General features: G+C 36.5%; 1 protein-coding gene across 1 annotated transcript; it reads left to right on the top strand.

The window, feature by feature from the left end:
• The first annotated feature begins 1,578 nt into the window (after nt 1–1,578).
• On the top strand, nt 1,579–16,763 carry RAP2C (RAP2C, member of RAS oncogene family). The gene is made up of 4 exons (XM_036271465.1): nt 1,579–1,809; nt 1,926–2,715; nt 5,181–5,492; nt 14,223–16,763. Exons 2-3 carry the CDS (start codon nt 2,443–2,445, stop codon nt 5,457–5,459), a joined length of 552 nt encoding a protein of 183 aa, XP_036127358.1. The 5' UTR covers nt 1,579–1,809; nt 1,926–2,442; the 3' UTR covers nt 5,460–5,492; nt 14,223–16,763.
• The last annotated feature ends 2,916 nt before the right edge of the window (nt 16,764–19,679 follow it).

Here is a 19,679-nt window from a genome sequence, read left to right as displayed (position 1 = left end):
TAGATCAGAAGAGGAATTTATAGACTCAGTTACAGGCAGGGCTGGTGCAACACCGTGGATTCCACCAGACAGTCTGGAGACAGCTAGACAAGATCCAAATCAGGCAACAGCACGTGTGGCAGGAGCAGTGACCTATGGGGAAACGCAACTCATAGATCAAACCTCTTCCAGCAGAGGGCAGTGTCTCAGATATCAGGCGAGACTCAGGTCCCTGGAGCCAGAGCTGGGGACTTTGCTGGACTGATTTCACCATCCCTAGGCCGAGGAGAAATTGAACTAAACTGTCCTTTGGATACTGTAAGTGACATTGGGGAAATACTCAGGGAGAGACACAGTAGGACTTCTTCACACTACAATGATTTATGTGTTTTCTAATATCTAACAATTTGGGTTTGGTAATATTTTTATACAATAATATTGTATAATTTTTATACAATATCTTTACATACTGACCATTAGGTCTTGCAGGTAAGGAATTTGGAATCAATTTAATTCAACTGGCTATTGAGTCTCACAGGTTTCAGGGTGCATGCTTGAATCAAAAAGGGAATGGCATTCCTAAAATATAACCTAGCTTTCTGGGCCTGTGGATCTGACACAAAGTTTACAAATAGAAAGTTGGCAGAGGGAAAGATATGTAAGAAGTACCAATTTTAACTAAAAATAGAACCTTAGTGTTGAACACCAGAGTCCTTCCCTTCTGAATTTCTGACTATGAAGGATGACAGTTAAAACAAACTTTAACGAGGAAAATCCAGCCATACAAATTGTTGTGCACACAGATAATGAAAGACTAAAAGAAGTTAATCTGCAGGAATAAACAATTTCCAATCTACTCTTCCCTGAATATTGGTTACCTTTCCTGCTGTGTAGTTGTTGGAATCAAACAGAGGCAAAGCTGATTTAAAGTACCTGTAAAGTCTATTTGCAATCCTTTTATGTTTTAATCCTGGTTACAAGACAAGAAAGAGGAGTGACTTTGGCATTTGCTGGTAGAGTCAAGGCAGATTTACCAGATGATAAAAATATTGTGTATTTAATTATTTGCCAAGCACAGCTAAGTAAAACACACCACATAGGAAATCAGAGCAATAGTGAAGGCTAAGGGTAATTTCCATGCATTTCTTTAAAAAAAAAAAAATCATCTGGAAGAAATACCAGCAAAGACAATAAACTTTCTTGGCTCTTTTATTTTCCCTGCCACTTCTAGTCCAGGGATGTTTGGCGTTATCCGGGTCGTTAGATTATTATTTTCTGTCCTGCACAGGCCACCAAGCCTATCAAGTACTCAGGCGTAGCTGAGGGGGCTGAGACGTGCAGGAGTTTTAACGGCTTTGGGGTGGGAATGTCAGCAGCAGAATCAGCAGCAGCTGCGGGCTGGCGGGGAAAAAAAGGGCCCTGGAGGTTCTCAGGCCCTTTGCCAAGGCCATTGCATGGACCAGAAACAGTCCTCCGCGGTTTCACAGAGCAGGGTGCGGCCCTAGCGCCACCCGCCTCGCTCCGAAGAGGTGGGACTTTTCCCACCGGAAGTGATCCAGTCCAGTCTAGGGGAATTGGGGCACCTCAGTCAGTGTGTCAGGGAAACCCTTCCGGGTGTGTGCTGGGGGTGGGGGGTGGGGGGTGGGTAAAAAAAAAAAAGAAGTGGGTTCGCCTGGAGTATCTGCGATCTCCGCCTTCAGGAGGGCACCCGTCCGTCTCCCCTCTGCGAATAGAAGCGCTGGGACGGCGGTGAGACGGAGGAGCCGGCCGGTGGCCATGGCCTTGGCCTGACAGAGCCTCCTGGGCGGCCGGGCGGGTGCGGACTGCAGGGTAAGCGGCGGCGATGGCGGAGGCAGCCTGTCTGGGGAGTAGCTGGGAGAGGCGGCAGCTGGTTTGGGGCGGGCGGGGGTCAGGCGGGTAACGTGCGCCCCTTCCTTCCATCACAGACCGGACGACGCCCGCGGGAGCCGCGGCCCAGAGACCCGCCCCGCGGCAGTGAAGGGAGCAGAGCCCATAGGCCTGGGCCAGCTCAGCATCGAGAGCAGGAAGCGGGGTCCCTAGGCCCCTTTGTGTGAAGGGCGGGGGCAGCCTCTGGCTGCCGGCTCCTGGGTGGACCGCCTTCCCCAGATCTGCGGCCTCCAGCCTTTGCCTCCGAGGGGCGCGTTTCATCTCCCCACCCTTGCTGGGCTTCTCCAGGCGCTCCCTCTTCCCCGCGGCCCTTGCCTGGGCTTTAGTTCCTATAGGAGGGGCAATTACCATCCCATCCCCACCCACTCCGACACTTCGCTCTTTCCCCTCCCCCGCCTTTAACTTCCTCTTCTTTCCCCGTTGGGCCCTCTGCTTCTCTGCACTCTCTTCCCCCGTTCGCAGATTTCCGCCCACCTTCCGCCTCCCCTAGCCGCACAGCAGCAAGCCGGGCGTTATTTTTCCTCCCTTGTGTAGGAGTTGTTGAAGGTGAGACTCATGAGGGAATACAAGGTAGTGGTGTTAGGGAGCGGAGGTGTTGGCAAATCTGCCCTGACTGTGCAGTTTGTCACTGGGACTTTCATTGAGAAATATGACCCCACCATTGAAGATTTCTACCGCAAAGAGATCGAAGTGGACTCTTCCCCGTCAGTGCTGGAAATTCTGGACACGGCAGGAACTGAGCAGTTTGCCTCCATGAGAGATCTCTACATCAAAAACGGCCAAGGTTTCATCCTGGTTTATAGTCTCGTTAATCAACAGTCTTTTCAGGTAATCAAACCAAGGCTTGTAATTTGTTAAAAGGGGGTGTGGTAATCCTACTTGTGGTTTGCTTGAACCGTGCATTAATGTGACTATGTTTTGCTTTTGAAAGTTAGATATGGCGCTTTTTGAGGTTACCCCTGGAACGAAAAAGTATCGGGTTATTTCTGTAGAGAGTAATTAAATAACAACCGTCAACAAATATTTTAAAGTTATTTTTAAGTCAAAGAAAAGTGAAAAAGAAATAGGTCATTCCGTGTATATTTACTTTGAAATAGAACTTTCTGAAGTTGCTTGTTCAATTCAAGAAGTATTGATTAATATACTCAACAAAACAACATTAACAGATAACCTCGGGTAAATAGAGCACTTTGGAAGGACAACTATTTGGAGCCTAATATCTGTTGCACATAAACTCCTCTGTGGCTGCTTCCCCCAACCCCTACCACTCCTTCTCTGTGCTCATCCAAGTTTCTCAACCAGATTCATAAATCTTAGTGCTGCAAGATGAACTCGAGACCTGCCTTCTAGGCATTTTACTTACTTGGGGCATGTGAAGGAAAAGTTACTAGTTGAGAAGACTAGTATTTGGAATTAATAACCAAAAAATGTAGAATTACTCTCGTTTTCTGCAGTTATCCAAATTGTTTCTTATAACACTGACAATATTTGTGGGAAATATGGGGCTCTGGTAACACTGAACAAATACAGATTTCTAACCCTGGCTGGGTGGCCAAACTGGAGATGGTCTAGTTTCCTTGGAAAATCTGTCCTGTCCTCCATTAAGAGACAGACTGAAGGTTTACCATTATTTTAGGAGATGGCAATAACTGTTGCTATTTATTCCTTGAAAATAATCTCATATTGACCCATTATATTGATCTCCATTGATTTAGGAAATGGATATTTTTTCTGCATTTAAAGGTATTCAGTTAATGTTGCTTACTTAAAAGACATTAAGTGCTTTAGTCAAGCCACTGTGCTAATTCAGCTTTTCCTAATGTAAATTAAAGTACTATAGTGAACTTTTTCAGTAACCAGGTGTATAGCACTTCAGGATATTTTTTCTTTTAAAGATAGTACGTCCTGGGTGAATGAAAAAAAGTTATATTATTGACCAAATTCAAGTTCATCTTATGTAGGCTTAAATTCCAAAGCAATAATATCTTAAAATCATTTGCCCCCCAAAAGTACTAAAGGTGCTATTTTAGCAGGCATTTTCTTTCCGAAGGATCCTTGGGAGATTATTCTATTAGCTGACTCTCTTGAGGCTGGAAGTTTTTTGAAGGGATTTTCATAAGATTTCAATTATATCTAGTTCTGTTATAGCCATAAATAGGGAGTGAAAAATCTGCCATTATTTCAAGAGAGACTTAAACTCTTTTAAACCCAAATGCTATAAATTTGGATTCTCAGCTGAACTTGGTTTTCCATGAAGACACAGGGAAAAGAAGTTTAACCTAGAAGATTGAATTTATACATGATCAAATAAAATAGTTGCAAATTTCAAATAACTATGTTTTTGTAAATTTTCACAGCCCCCTCTTTTTTCTTCATCCCAAATGTGAATATTCTGTTTACTGTAATTATTTAAATTAAATACAAATTTATATTTAAGTTAAACCTTTTAAGTTATGAAAAATCAAAAGAACTGTAGAGTCAGTATAAAATCTATAATATTGTTTTTAGTCAATTGCCCCCAAAGTTGATTCTGTTGGAGAATCGCTAAGGCTCTTATCTTTAGTAATTATTTGTAATCACTTAGACAAAAATTCAAGTTGCAAACCCAAATATAAGTAAAGAAAAGTATGATTTTTTCCAACCATATTCCCACAGGCCCATCTGTCCCAGGAGCTGCTCATTGTTATAATAGTTTCTATTATATTTAAGTGTATTTTAAGGTATTTGATTTTACTGAGATAAAAGTATACCATTACATTTAAAATGAAACATAAATGTAGGAATCCTTTGTTAACTTTGGTCTTCTAGGTATGACACTGATTTTGTTTCCACCTTAAACATTTTCTCTGAAGCACGCTTGCTAAATGGCCAGGAATGCATAGATGATACAATCCTGTGCTAGGATATCAGGTGTTAGGAGGAGTGATGACAAGCTGACAGGTTTAAGGAGATGGCCAAACAGGCTTATGTATGAATGGATTCATCATATTTGAGAACTTATTTTTGAAATCAGTGTAGACTGTGGGAAAGAAGTGATTAAATGAGTCCTAAGGTTAGTGTGCAACCTACATTTTATATTCTTGACAGAAACCCAGCAGGTAGGGTCTGTGGAAATCATCTAGTTCCTACCTAACTGCAGAAAATAAATTTTCTCTATTTGAGTGTGTGGTTTTATTTTGGATTCAGCTTTTTTTTACTCACTTAGGAATGAGTTCTAATAAGATTGTAATGCTTCTGTTATGGTTATGCAAACAGCATAATTTTTTTCTTTCTCTTTTTGATTATTTGAATAGGATATCAAACCAATGAGAGATCAGATTGTCAGAGTGAAGAGATATGAAAAAGTCCCACTAATCCTAGTAGGAAATAAAGTGGATCTGGAACCGGAAAGAGAGGTTATGTCTTCAGAAGGCAGAGCTCTGGCTCAAGAATGGGGCTGTCCTTTCATGGAGACATCGGCAAAAAGTAAATCAATGGTGGATGAACTTTTTGCTGAGATCGTCAGGCAAATGAACTATTCATCCCTGCCAGAGAAGCAAGATCAGTGTTGTACAACTTGTGTTGTCCAGTAAAAAAAGAACCTCAATCATGGCCATACCGAGCAGGTTAGTCGTTGATGGAATCTTATGAACAATAGAGTGTTTTGTTTTTGATCATATATAACAAAGCTGGTTAATATTAATATATATTGTGCTACCTTAAATTTGTTTTGTTGTTGATGTTGTTTTTTGTTTTTTTGTGGTACGTGCCCCTAGTGGGAACCGAACCCGGGACTCTCTGGTCCACAGGCCAACGCTCAACCGCTGAGCCAAACTGGCCAGGGCAAATTTCTGTATTTTTAAAATACATTTCCCTTTGTACAAAATAGTCAACATTCAATGGTGAAAGCTTGAAAAATACAGATAAAGAAAACAAAGGTAAGAAATTGCTTGTATTCCCATCACAAGATTTGTTTTTATTTTTTAAAATATTTTTATTGATTTTGTGAGAGAGAGGAAAGGAGAGGGAGAGAGAGAAACATCAATGTGAGAGACAAACATCGATTGACTGTCTCCTGCATGCCCCCCACCAGGGATCCAGCCTGAAACCCGGGCATATACCCTGACCGGGAATCGAACTGGCAACCTTTCAGTGCACAGGACGATACCCAACCAAATGAACCACACTGGCCAGGGTCACAAGATTTATTTTTTAAAAGTGAATTACTGTTCTTCTCTTTCTGCATGATTGATAACATTCCTTTGGAGTGGGGTGAGTTAAAGGACAATACACCTTTTCAGTGATTTAGCATCCAGTAATAATTTCAGAAGATGTTTTGTTTTCTACATTTTTCTATCCTTGGCTAGAGAGCTGCTGTAATTGAAATGATCAGTTTTCTAATCACCCAAATGCTTAGTTTAACAGAATTATTATTTAATCAAGTTCATCTTTTGTACTTGGTACTTCAGGGACTTAAGTCACTTCTGATAATAACAAATTATAGTGCTACAATGTACCTTGACTTCATTATGAATACATGGTCCAAATGAGAATCTGGCAAACTCATCTGTGATATGTTAGAAGGAACAGTTCCAAGGCCACAAGAAACATTTTTATTCATTTTAGTAAATAACGAAGTTAATAAAAATAATAACAAAACCTTGAAACTTTTTATTGTGTTAAGTAATATTTTAAAAGTTTTTCAAATAAATGAGTTTGTGAAAAATTTGATATATAAAACTTATTGAGCATTTAAAATTAGATTATTCATATGATTTCTAAATCTATATTTAAAAATTGGGTAGATAATCTCATTTAGTAACATTTACATAATGAGATAAAACAACCAATAGTCATGATTATTGAGAAACCACAGCAAATGCCAGACTAGCAGGATAACATCAGGAATGGAATTGATTGTTTTTTTTTTATTATTATTTATTTATTTTTATCCTCACCTGAGGACATTTTTTTCATTTTTTGTTCAGATAGAGTGGGAGGGAAAGAGAGGAAGACAGAGAGAGAGAGAGAAACATCGACGTGAAAGGGACACATCGAGTGGCTGCCACCCGCACGACCCGACCAGGGCCAGGACAAACTGCAACCGAGGTACATGCCCTTAGCGGGAACCGAACCCAGATCTCTCTGGACCACAGGCCGATGCTCTAACCGCTGAACCAAACCAGCCAGGGCTGGAATTGATTGTTTTGAGCCAAGATTGACCTCAAGTCTAGGAAGCAATGTTGCAAATGGCAATAGGCATTTCAGATTGCAGCAATGATTACTAATCAAAGGTTTGGATTCATATGTGCTCCCTGGACAAAAGACTGATGGTTCCTAACTCATCTTTTCAGACAAGGTTTCTTGTCAAGTATTGTCATCTTTGAAAAGGAACGATGACAACAGTGCTTTATTCAAAATACTTTCACTTAGCAGCTTTCCAGCATACCAGAATATGATGGAAACTCATTTAATTTCTTACACCTAGCTACGTCTGTTACCTTATAAAGTCACTGTTCAAACTGTAGTCCATTGTATGTTTTACTGATAGTGTCACACTTACAATCTAGTCTTTTGAGGTAGGTGATCAAGTCTCATGTTCTTGTTTCCATAATCTCTCTTAAACTGTAAGCCAGCTTCAAGTTTGAACAAGTTCTGTATAGTGATTATGTCTTCATCATTATGCTTATTTCTCCTTCTGACACTTCTAACTGGGAAAATGACAAAAGTGTACACGATTTAGTTTTACCATTTTTATGAAAAAAATTAACCAGCTCTCACAAATGTTCCCAATTTTCTTTCCTTCATTACTGTAGACAGCTATAGAAAGTAAATAATAAAATTTGTTTCATACATGTAGAGGGCCAATTGTCTCAGTCAAATTGGCAAATGGACAATTTCTAAAGCTATTTTTAAGTCTTTCTTTTTCTGGGTTATTTCTGAGTTTATTTTATTTTGTAACTTTTGTGACTAAATTACTTTTAATCCATTTGGTTACCTAAACGAATGATAAAATATATATTTTTTATATTTCAGTCCAACTCTGTTTACATTTTCTGTTAATTAATGTACTAAAAATTGGAAAATATTAATACCAATAATTGCTCATTTTTTTTATAATAATGAGTCAAATTGCCTGTGTAGTTTTTTGTTTGGTTTTTATTTTTGTAACCGGAATACAGTATTGAAAGTACAGTATTGAAATAAACTATCTAATCAGCTGAATTTCTGAAAATATTAAAGAGAATCCCTGACCAAGCTCTTTTAGAACAAAGCACATTATATGCAGGTTTTTTTTATGCCATCAAATAATAATGAATTGTTATGTATGGAAATCTGTAATCTGAGGTCCAAAAGTGATGTTGGTTGTACCTACTGGCTCACTATTTATCTAAAATAATAGATGATGGATTCTGAATCCTGTAGCTTGAGTCACGAAGCTCTGAAGTCTGTCAGTCTCAGATCTAGATTAAAGATCAAACTTAGACAAGTAAAAGTGATTTGAGAAATGCTTGTCTTTAATATTTAGAAGAGTACCTTGTCCACATTAGAAATAATAAGAATTGAGTAAGTCAGAAGGACTGTGATGGTTGAAAGGGAAGATTTATTAATGCATTAAGAATTTCCTCTGGTAGTTCCTCATATTTATGTCTTACCACTTTTCAATTTGGGTCACCAGTCTCTTGCCCAACACCTGTTTATCTGCATGACTCCCAGGCTTGTTTCCTCGTCTTTTAGTCTCCCACTGGCAATAACCTTAGTGTAAGTTTGGATTCAAGGCCAGATTCTTTATGTACTGCTTTCATAGCTGGTTTCCCCATTGACCTGAGGAGCCTGCCATCAAGTACATTGAAGGGCTTCTTTTACTGTGCAGCAGCAGTATAATAGAAACTCAGGTCAGTGTTGCAGCCTTGTTTTGCTTTTACTAACTACATCAGAGGAGCCTGTCTTCTCTGTATTGGTGTGAATAATTGATAGATAGCTATTTTGGTATATATACTGTTGTTGAGAATGATAGGTGTTTTGTTAATCTCATAATAATATAAAATAATTAAATCACAGTGCTGTGGGGGTTCAGGGAAAGGAGAGATCACATTCTGTTAGAGCTGGTTTCTCAACATTCTGTTGGGGGTGGGTGTAGGATGTTTAGCAGCATCCCTGTACTAGATGCCAGTAGCACTCCCCCTACCCCCAAGTTGTAACAAGCAAGAATATCTCCAGGCATTGCCAAATGTCTCTCAGGGGCCAAAATTCCCCCTGGCTAAGAACCATACATTTAGAGGAATTAGGGAGCACTAGCATTTGAGTCAGGCCTTAAAGAATAGGTAGGACATGAGTGGATGGGGGAGGGGTAGAGGTGATTCCAAACAGAGAGAATGCCAAAAAGGAGTAAAATAATGTCCTAAAATATTCTCTTGATTTCCTGAAAGAAAGGTATGAAGTGCAGTAAAGTTATCCCTTAAATGTGACAGTTTGGTAAATACCCTTTTGGCAAATAAAATTTTTTTCAAGATTACTTTTTATGGATTCCTGTATCCCAGTCCAATATTTACAAAAGTTATTTTAAAAGAACAGGAATAAAAAAAATGTGTTCATCACTAGGGTTTGAAGATCTGCAATATTTGATTTTTTTTTCCTCTGTGTATTATGGAAAGGGTTCTCCCAAAGAGAGTAAATAGTGCATGAGTACCAAATGCCAAAAATCAAGCTGAAAGAACAAAGATCATTATTTATGTCAACTTCAGTTCATTATATATGTCATCCTGAAGAAAAAGGGAGATTCTTAATTCAAGACTAGCACTTCATTTCACATGGAAGCAGAATGCCCAGATGTTAACAAAGGCTCCTGAAATGCTGAACCATTTATTAATGTCATTTCAGTCTAGCTGGTCTTACTATTTTAAACACAGTGGACTTGATTAGTATTTTCATTTTTTAAATAAGTAAATGTGTGGAATCAATTATTTCTATTATTTGTTCATATTTTAATTTGATGTAATATGCTGGGGAGTTAGCAGTTGTGAGGAGAAAACATGTAAATTAAATCACATTGTATACTTTGAAATTCTGGCATTTTCATATCCAAGTTAAATATTAATCATACCAGTAAACACTGGGTTGGAATTCTGTTGCAGAAGTTACAACTTAGATAGATACTTTTTTTCCCCCAGCCCTATTTTGTGTATCACTTTGAGTGGAGAAAGTAGCTAATTTTAAATGTTCATTTGTCATCCAGTTCCTGGGGTAAAAGGGGAGAACAGAGTTGCCTTGTCTTTCTGCCCGACTAATTCTCTCAGACTTTTACTAACCCCTAAAAAGTTCATGATTTGTGACTATTCAGAGTGGATAGGTGCTTAGTTAAACCTGCTCTGGGTGTGGAGGTGTCTGGTGATTAGAATGACTTTTTAAATATATCTGTTCCCTCTTTAATGGCTTCCTTTAACCTTAAGATTAGGCTTTTATTGCAGAATGAAATGCATGTGAGCCATTCAGTTTTACTCCATTACCTCATGGCATCAGTAGAATTAACAAAAATTGCATCGTGGAGTTGGAGAATTGCCACCAAGGAACTATTCTAGGCATACTACAGGAAAGATTTCCCCTTGTGGGATAATTTCTCAGTAGAATTGTAAAATCCAGAAGATAATATCATTAAGAAAAACTTATTCTACAAAAAACATACTCCCAAATGTGTTTGATTAGCCAAAGTCTTAGAATATTGGATACAGTAAAGCAATTTAGAGTTGAGGGGAGCACCACCACCTGGTCTAATTAAAAGTTAGCAGCTAGATCAGATTATTGGGCTCACACTGCTGCTGGTTGTTATCAGTGGGCATGGTCATACCATTTGAGATCTCAGAATTGAACTCATCATATTGATTTAAACTTAAAGAGATTTTAGGTCAGGACATAAGAAATATTGTTTATCCTTTCCCTGCTATGCTGAGTTTACCATAAACTTTTGAGGGTGCATGTTCTCCTTAAAGCATTGTTCCATTTTCATTCAAGGATTCTGTTCTATAGGTTCAGCTTTTGCTCTGTGTTTAATGGGTGACAAGTGAGCACTTATAATTACCTAGTCCTCCCACTTGACCCCCAATAAGCTTAATTATTATTACGCAAATTAGGATAGAGAAACAAGGTATTTAACAAAAACATCACTTCTATCTACAGAATTCCAGCCTAGTGTTTTGCCAATATAACTAATATTTATCTTGGATATAAAAATGCAGAGTAAATCATATGAAGGGAAATTTAGTTTTTAAATTTTTTTTGGTTAAATCCCCAAAATATCATATGTCTAAAACTGGAAAAAAATTACAATCAATTATGATTATACATTTATATTTGCTAAAAAGAATGCTAGTAAATACCATTATACTTAGAAATGGTAAATGCAGCTAAGTTAAAAAGTCATTCATAAACTGTTAGGCTTTTCAGAAGCCCTTCTTAAAATCCCAGACATTCTATTGCCACGTGAAATGATGTGCTAGTCCTAAATCAAAAATCTCCCTTTTTCTTCATGCTGACATAAATAATGATCTTTGTTCTTTCAGTTCTGTGTTTGGTACTCATGTGTACCAATCTTACCCACTTGGGAGACCCTGTTTCATAATTTCCTGAACAAAATGTTTGGACTGTTGTTTGGGATTTTTTTCTGTGCTCTTCCATAACAAAATCTAATTAGAAAACAAGTAAAAGCAGTTATGCAAGAGTTTGAGCAGAGGCTTCCAGAGTAAAGATTTATTGGGTGTCTTGCTGGAAATTTAAGAGTGAGGACAAGGATCATTTGTGTTCAATCTTACAAGAAGCAAGTTATACTTTTGCAATGTGTCTGCGATATCCTGGGAATTAAAAAGTATGAGTTTGACCAACTGCCTATAAAGCTTCTAGAATTTTTTTTTAAATGAATGAGAGTTGTTAGTACAGTGAAAATGCTGTCACAGTGAGAAGCAATAACATTATATTTCATATCATGTGAAATTATAATCTGAGAGAAACTGTCCTCTTTGCTTAATGTAAACTTTTGCTTCAGGATTTATTACTCCAGAGAATTAAAACTTATTACTCTTTTGAAAGTAGCTGGTATTAATACTTTGTGTATTTAATGGATTGCCTCCTATTAAGATTGTTGAGTATTACCCAGAATTTATGTCTCTTGATTTCACAGGAGTATTGTCATCCTGTGGAATATTGATGGAGCAAATTAACCAGGTTTTTAGAGGGTGGGAAATAATGCATATATCACCTTTTATGTAAAGTAGATCATGGTTAATAAGCTGGTTTGTATTGTTAGTGTTTAACTACTTCCTCAATCTGATTTCAGAGAATGCCTGAACTATTAAGTCATCACATAATACAAGTTTTCACTGTTTCAGAGACATGGTCATATTTGAAAACTTCAAATCTTTATAATTGTTTAATTTGAAAATATGGATTAAAATTTGTAGCAAACTTATTAATTCAAATTAAATGAGGAAAGTCTGCTATGGATTGTTGAAAAGTCTTTCCAGAGAATTGCATGTATAATGAAATATAGTTGTGTTAAAATAGGTATGAAAATTCAAATGAGGTAAAAACATGAAATAGTCTTTAGTTTGGATATCAAAGACATAATCCTTGTCTTGTAGAAATTTGTAAAATAGTTGAGAAATGAGAAACAACCTTATATTTTACATATAAAGTGCTGTCACCTACTACCTTATATGATATTTACCAAATATCTGCTGAAAGAATTTTTACCCTTATTTTAATAATGAGGAAACTGGACTTAAATAACCAGTGTCCTCATTAAGAATTTCTTTTAATGCAAAAATGTTTTAATTTTAATTGGAAGAAAATGTTTTTATAATAATTTCTAAAGAGACAAACTTTTGTCTATTTTCCTAATGTGTTTAGGTGACAGAATTGCAATAATAAGGAGCAGAGAGATGTTATTTAAAAGCAAATATTTTTATGATATATCTTCTAATAAAGCATCTGTCAGGCTCTTTGAATACAAATAGAAGTATAGCTGTGAAATGAAATTAAAATTATGCATGTATAAACATTGATAGAGTCATTGGTTCTCAACCTTCCTAATGCCGCGCCACTTTAATACAGTTCCTCGTGTTGTGGTGACCCCCAACCATAAAATTATTTTTTGCTGCTTTATAACTGTAATTTTGCTACTGATATGTCTTAGGTGACCCCTGTGAAAGGGTCGTTCGACCCCTGAATGGGTCACGACCCACAGGTTGAGAACCGCTGCCTTAGATACTCTTAAGTTGGTTTCTCTTGGCAGTCTTTCATAGTTGCTATTCTACTGTTTGGTTCTGACTTTATTTAACAATTTTTATTTTTTACATTAAATACAAATGTAATTCCACTTTCTTAGAAGCTATTTAGTGACCCAGCACAGTTAAAAGAAATTGTGTCTGAATGATAGATCCCTACCCCACCCCCATATTAATTAGAATAGCAGAAGTCTAACAACTATAAGAGCAGAGACTGAGACATTCCAATCATAGAAGTTCCTGTGTTTGGGAGAATGTCCCCAAAAGGGCAGATCAGAGTGGGAAGTACGAACTACTGCTGTCATCTAGCATCTGTTCCAAGTCAGGGCACCTAGTAGGTGCTCAGTAGCTAGACCCTGATGGTATTACATTTTCGTAATTTAAATTCTCAAAAACCAAAAACTCTAAATTTTGGGAAAGTTTTGCATACTGTGAAGTTTGCTTATAATTAGTATGCATTTAATTATAATACAGTTTTCCATTAAAATATAAGCATATCAAATTGAAAATAGAACATTTGCCACTTTTATACTGTAAGATCTTTTATACCACTAAGAGCATTTTTATATTGTATGAAGTATAATACAAGCATAAAGTATAATACTATCTAAAAAATAGCCCGGCCAGTGTGGCTCAGTGGTTGAGTGTCAAACCTATGCACCAAGAGGTTGCCGGTTCGATTCCTGGTCAGGGCACATGCCCAGGTTGTGGGCCAGATCCCCAGTGGGGGGCATGCAAGAGGCAGCCGAATGATGTTCTCTCTCATAAAAGTTTCTATCTCTCTCTCCCACTCCCTTCCTCTCTCTCTAAAATCAATAAAGAAAAAAACAAAAGTCAGAGTAGTTACATACACGCAGTATATTATATTCAGTGCATAATTAGAATGTTTCTATTTTTTAATGACTTTTATGGACCATGGAAAATTACATTTTTACTTAAACTGATGATGAACAGTAAAATTTCACTTTGAGATAGTTATTCTTGTACCACTTCCATGTGAGTATATATCTGTTGTCAGTGTTCTCATTTTAAACAGTAATCTATATTTCTATATTTTATGACATTTTTATTTAATTGCAGATAAAACTCAGAGGAAATTTGCACAGATGCTGCTTTGGAGAACTTTACAACCTGGGTTGCAGAACTGAGCCTTGGTAAACCTGTCTCTATTACAGCATGTTGCCATACATCTAATTAAGTGCATAAGGTCTTTGGCCTTCAAGATCCATAGACCTTAAATAGGAATGCTTAGCACGTTTACCATATGTTTAAAATCTATTCTTTATCAATCAGTCCTTTTGTAGCTTTCTAAGTTCTTATTGATGGCTAATATGCAAGAATTAATTTTTAATATTTTAATTGATTTCTTTAATCAGTTTCTCAACTTGTATTTATTAAATACTCAAACTCAGTATTACCTACTCAATGCCTTTTAAAAGAAAGTTATAATGGAGAAAAAATTGAGCCTTAAACAAATGGTTACTTCTGTATATTACCTCGCACCAGTGCTTCATCCTATTTGTAAAATCTTTCTCCTTTAAATGGTTGGTTAATACTTTGAGACTTTGTTTACGTGTGGCAGTATTGTAAAAAGAAACTAATGATCACATTTTTACCTATATGGGTGGAATATCCTTTTTCTTCAGGGGCAGTTTGTGATGTATTTTTGTAGTTAACATGTTCTGAAAGTCATAACTTATATTTGAAATTGACTGTAGAGCATTTAGCTGAAGAGTTAAATATTTGATTCCATTAGGTTTTTACACGTGTTAATCTCATTTATAGCATCAAATTGCAGCAGTAACATTTTCCTTTCTGTTAGGTTTAAATTTAGTTATGACCTACTTAGCAATGCCTTTGAAAAGGGATATTGTATCCATGGTAAATTAATTGTATACCTAAACAGAGATAGCTCAGCTTTGCCTGTCAGGCTTGTAATTGACATCTAATAGACTTCTGCACATGTAAAATTGAATTCAAGCAAAATCATTTACACTTTCAAGTTCTTAATATTTCTCTTTTCAAATAATAGTTTAAAGCAATATTGTTAAAGTTTTCTTGCACTATCACAATTGCTTTTTAGTTATTTTAAAGAAGCATGTTCATAGTAGAGCAAAATTTTGTGTAACAGGGGAAAGGATAGCGCCACGTCTCTGGGCTTTTTTTGTTTGTTTGTTTTTGCAAATTTGCTTCTAATAGTCATTGCCTTCCATGTTGTTTACCTAATCAGCACATTTTGTCTGAATACTTGAACATTGTATCAGTACCACAGGTATAGAAACAGAAAGGAAATTTATAAAGAATAATCTTTTGGTTCAGTTTTAACATCATGACAAGTGCTTTTTCTAGCAATGATTTTAAAATTTTGTAAGTTTGACAGTATCTTTTATTGGGTTTTTATTTGATTTAGTTGTGAGCATTTAATTTGCAGAAGTTAATAACTGTAGCTCACCTACTGCACCAAAGTTCTTGATTTTAGGAGACCAGCTTTAGTCATTTGAACATGCTTCTAAACAAAACAAAACAAAAACCAAAACTATACTTTTGATCTATAATAATAGCTCAATAACTTTGTCAAGGAAAGCTCTAATAAATGCAGTGATGGTTTACGGAAGGGTGTGGCAATTTTAAATTTATATTGTGTGTGATGTTCAAATAAAGTGATATCTACATTCATGTGATTTATTGGTCAGCATGACCATTAATTATTGCATAGAAATTGATTAAACTTTGATTTTCTTTTTTTTAATCGTGTTGCATTTGATTCCTGATCAAATTTGCTCAAAGTGAACCCTTGATCTTAAATTTTGAATTTCATGGTGAGATTGTAAGTGTGGAGGCAATTGAAACATTGTTTCGTATTTATTAACTGCTTGAAATGAATACCTAATTTAAGTTTGCACTTTAATACCAAACTTAGAACCAAACACTCAATTCAAAGTAGGTTAAGTGATTGTGGTTCATCTTTATTAGCTGTGTGAAATCTAAAGGAATCAAATAATTCATGATGATTTAAATTTTCTGCAGATGGATTTTTTTATACAGTGTTTCTTTCCTATGGATAGTTCTCATTCTCATTTTTTCTCTCTGTTTTCTCTCTCTCTCTTACTCTCTTTGTCCCTCTGTCTCCCTCTCTTCCTCCTTCCCTGTTCTCTGTCATTAACATCAGTAGCAAATTTAACATGAATTCACTTAGGATCACAGGAATCAGAGGAAAGTGATTTAAAGGTGGTTTCTCCAGCACATTTAAGAAAAGGGACCAAAAGTTATTTTAGCTTCCTTAATAGATTGCATGTCAAGTTGCTGATTAGGAAAATAAACTAATATTAAATGGAATATATGTCTTGTCTTTACTACGGCATCTGCTTAGGAGTTGTTCAAATCACTGCAATAGGGCTCTACAAATAAAATCATGTAGCCTATTATCATGGATCTAATGTACTGTAACTTTATCATTGAAAGGTAAAAATCTCAAATAACAAGTACAAACATTGACCAATGACCTCTAAAGATTTGTAAAAGTAAAATTTTTCCAATAGATTTCATTCTTGTCATTTTGTAAGACGATCCTGCAGTCCACCTGTTTGTAACTTTTTTAATAAAATAGACATCTGTATTACTGAGGTTGATTTCTTGAATTATTTGCCGTATTAATACTTGTTCTATATTTGCTGGCTTATAAATCTTTTTCTCATAACTGAAAGTCGTTACTTTTTTCTCAAAATGATAATGGGTATTAACACTACATGTTTAAACAAGTTAAATGTTCACTTGTGTCCTTAGTCACCATTCTGGCACATGTATATTTAATCAATTGAATAACATAAATCAATTATAAATTATAAATAATGGGTAAAAACAATAATATATATAGAGAAAGTAGCCCCACAAATCTATTGGCTGGGAGTTGTCCAAGTATAGGTAATTTCAGATGGTATTAAATAGTATAATTAAATTTTGAAATGTTGAATAAAAAAATCCAACATAATTAAATTATCATTTTTTTTATCCAGTGAAGAGTTTGATAATGCACTGCATAATTCAATATTTTTAAATTGTTGAACAGAATAGACTTTTAACATCTAGGTTTTATAAACCCTTCATCTTTTTTTTTTTTTTTTAAGTTGGACAGTTCTGTCTGTCCAAATGTATATGGATTGGATTTTTTTTTTTTTTTGTAATAATGGGCATGTTTATATATCGGTGTCACAATATATATAAAATATCTTATTGTTTATTACCATTGATTACTGGTCCTTTGTTGGGCACCAAACACCCCATGTATAGTATATCAGATGCTATCCTTGAAGTCCAAAAACCCTTCTTTACAATGAAGGCACTGATAAGTTCAGGGCCCTCTTCCTTGTTTTCTACTGAAGGAGTAATATACCTTCATCCAGCAAGGTCAACATTTTTGGAGTGGGGGGGTGGGAGAGTAAGGGAAGATTTATTGATTGAGAAGGTGCCAACCAAAAATATGAGAGAACTTGTGGTGCCTCAAATCCATCTTAAGAAAGTACAGTGTTCATGCTTCTTTTATGTCAATGAAAGGGACAATGGGAGGGACAAGAGTTGATTGACAACCACAGACATCTGGGAGCCAGCAGGTGTCTGAGAAAGATTTTGCACAGTGTTCCTGCAAATCTTTGATACATAATCGTTATTTTTGTACATACTTCTTATCTCCTCAGGAGAGACACCTTCTGGTAAGGGGATGTTTTTGTAAAAGTGAAACAAGCAAAATTCCTCTAATGATTAGCATGTCTATATGCAAGACAAAGCAGAAGCCTGAAAGGCCATGGGTACAACACAGACTTGAACAAGATGGAGTCATATAGGCTAGTCATTTCACCCTGCTATAATTACCCCCTTTTTGTTGTTCGTTCCTCAGTCTTGAGGGAAATAGGGCAACTGGGTCCAGGTTCAATTAAAAGGGAGGATTAGCTCTATGATGGAGTCAGATTTATATGCCAGTTGTGCCCCTTTTATCAGGATCTTACAGTGTTACATGTCCACCTTTTTCTCAGTGGTCCCTGAGTAAAGTCAACGTTTTTAACCAAGTGAATAACAGAGAGGGGATGAGAGGAGGGATTAGGGTAAGAGCTAAAGGATACTACCCTTATCAGCTAAATCAGTGTTGAATATCAGTAGGGTACTCTGTCACAGCCAGATGATCTTTATCTCTTCCCCTTCTCTGCTGTCTTCATGTTGTTCTTATTCAGGGAGAATATTCATCTTGTCTTCATAATCCTCCAGGATATAGCAGCTTGGGTTTAAGATCCAAGGCGGTAAGACTTTTTGCTAAGAAAAGGGACCGTTTTTCAGATAGGCTCCTGCTTCCACATATATTGATATCATTTAAACCTTGCTGCTATCTGACATTTTAGACTTTATTGTCCCCATTTTGTTGTTGATAAAACCAAGGCTCAGGAAAATTTTAGCTTTAGATTATAAAGGCAAATTCAAACAATTAAAATGTTATGAAAGATTCTTTTGGAGAAGTTATAAAGCAAATTCATCATTGGGTAGAGTCAAATTGGTGCTATTAAAATTATAGAACTCATGGAAACAAGCAAGAAATAACCTTTAAATCACTGTGATAGTCCATATGTAACAAAATATTATGGATCCTATTTAAAGGTAATATGTTTGTTATATTGCTTTGAGTGTGTATAAGACATAACCTATTTTCATTATAACTATTTTTCTTTTGAAAAACAATTCTCTTAACTCAGGATTTGGCAGCCTTTGGCCACTAGGCAGAATCCAACCCAGTTAGCAGTGCCAAAAGACCTGTAGCTAGATTTAGCAGCTGTATCCTGAATCTATTGCAGAGCTCATCCCTTTTCTATCTAAACATATCGTATAGTTTGAATGGAGGTCCAGAAGTTCAGCTGACCCCAGTGACATCCTTTGCCAGCAGCGACCTACTTCTGTGCTTATAAGCCTTACTCTCTATACATGCTCAGGCTGCCCCACCCCCAAATTCAATGGTCCTGCTATTATAACTCATAAGTTTTCTCTCCTAGGCTGAGCTCCTTGAATGTAGGGCTTTGCCTACATCTCTTCATCCTCAGTGCTTACCTCTAGTGCATTATAGGTATTCAATATTTTATAAAATCATAGTCACAGAATCAGTGTGGCAGATAGGTATTCACTCTTCAGAAAATTCTAATTCTGCCATTCCCTACTGGTATTTTTCATTTCTAGTAGGTAGGTAACATAGGAAAAATGTTTTCTGTTTTCTCCCCCAGCTTGCTTTATCCTCTACAGCACTAAGTTTATTGTTTTTGTTTTTTGCTTGTTTGTTTTGCTTTCTGTTTTTGTTTATAATAGAAGTCTTTGTTTCTAAACTCACTTCCAAGTGAAATGTATACCACAGAGAGATGGTCCATGTGGGCATAATGTAAATATGGACTGAAGGGCCTTGAGTCTGAGTTTAAATCCTCCAAGACTCTAGGGCAGTGGATTTCAACCTGTGGGTCGCAACCCCTTTGGGGGTCTAATGACCCTTTCACAGGGGTCGCCTAAGACCAT

The sequence above is a fragment of the Molossus molossus genome, unplaced genomic scaffold (genome assembly GCF_014108415.1).
Source record: "Molossus molossus isolate mMolMol1 unplaced genomic scaffold, mMolMol1.p scaffold_m16_p_2, whole genome shotgun sequence".
Lineage (NCBI taxonomy): Eukaryota > Metazoa > Chordata > Mammalia > Chiroptera > Molossidae > Molossus > Molossus molossus.
This window is presented reverse-complemented; position numbering and strand designations above follow the sequence as displayed.

Coding starts and splice junctions, on each gene's coding strand:
- RAP2C (XM_036271465.1), top strand. CDS start 2,443: ATGAGGGAATACAAGGTAGTGGTGTTAGGGAGCGGAGGTGTTGGCAAA. Junction 2,716..5,180: donor TTAATCAACAGTCTTTTCAG/GTAATCAAACCA, acceptor TTATTTGAATAG/GATATCAAACCAATGAGAGA.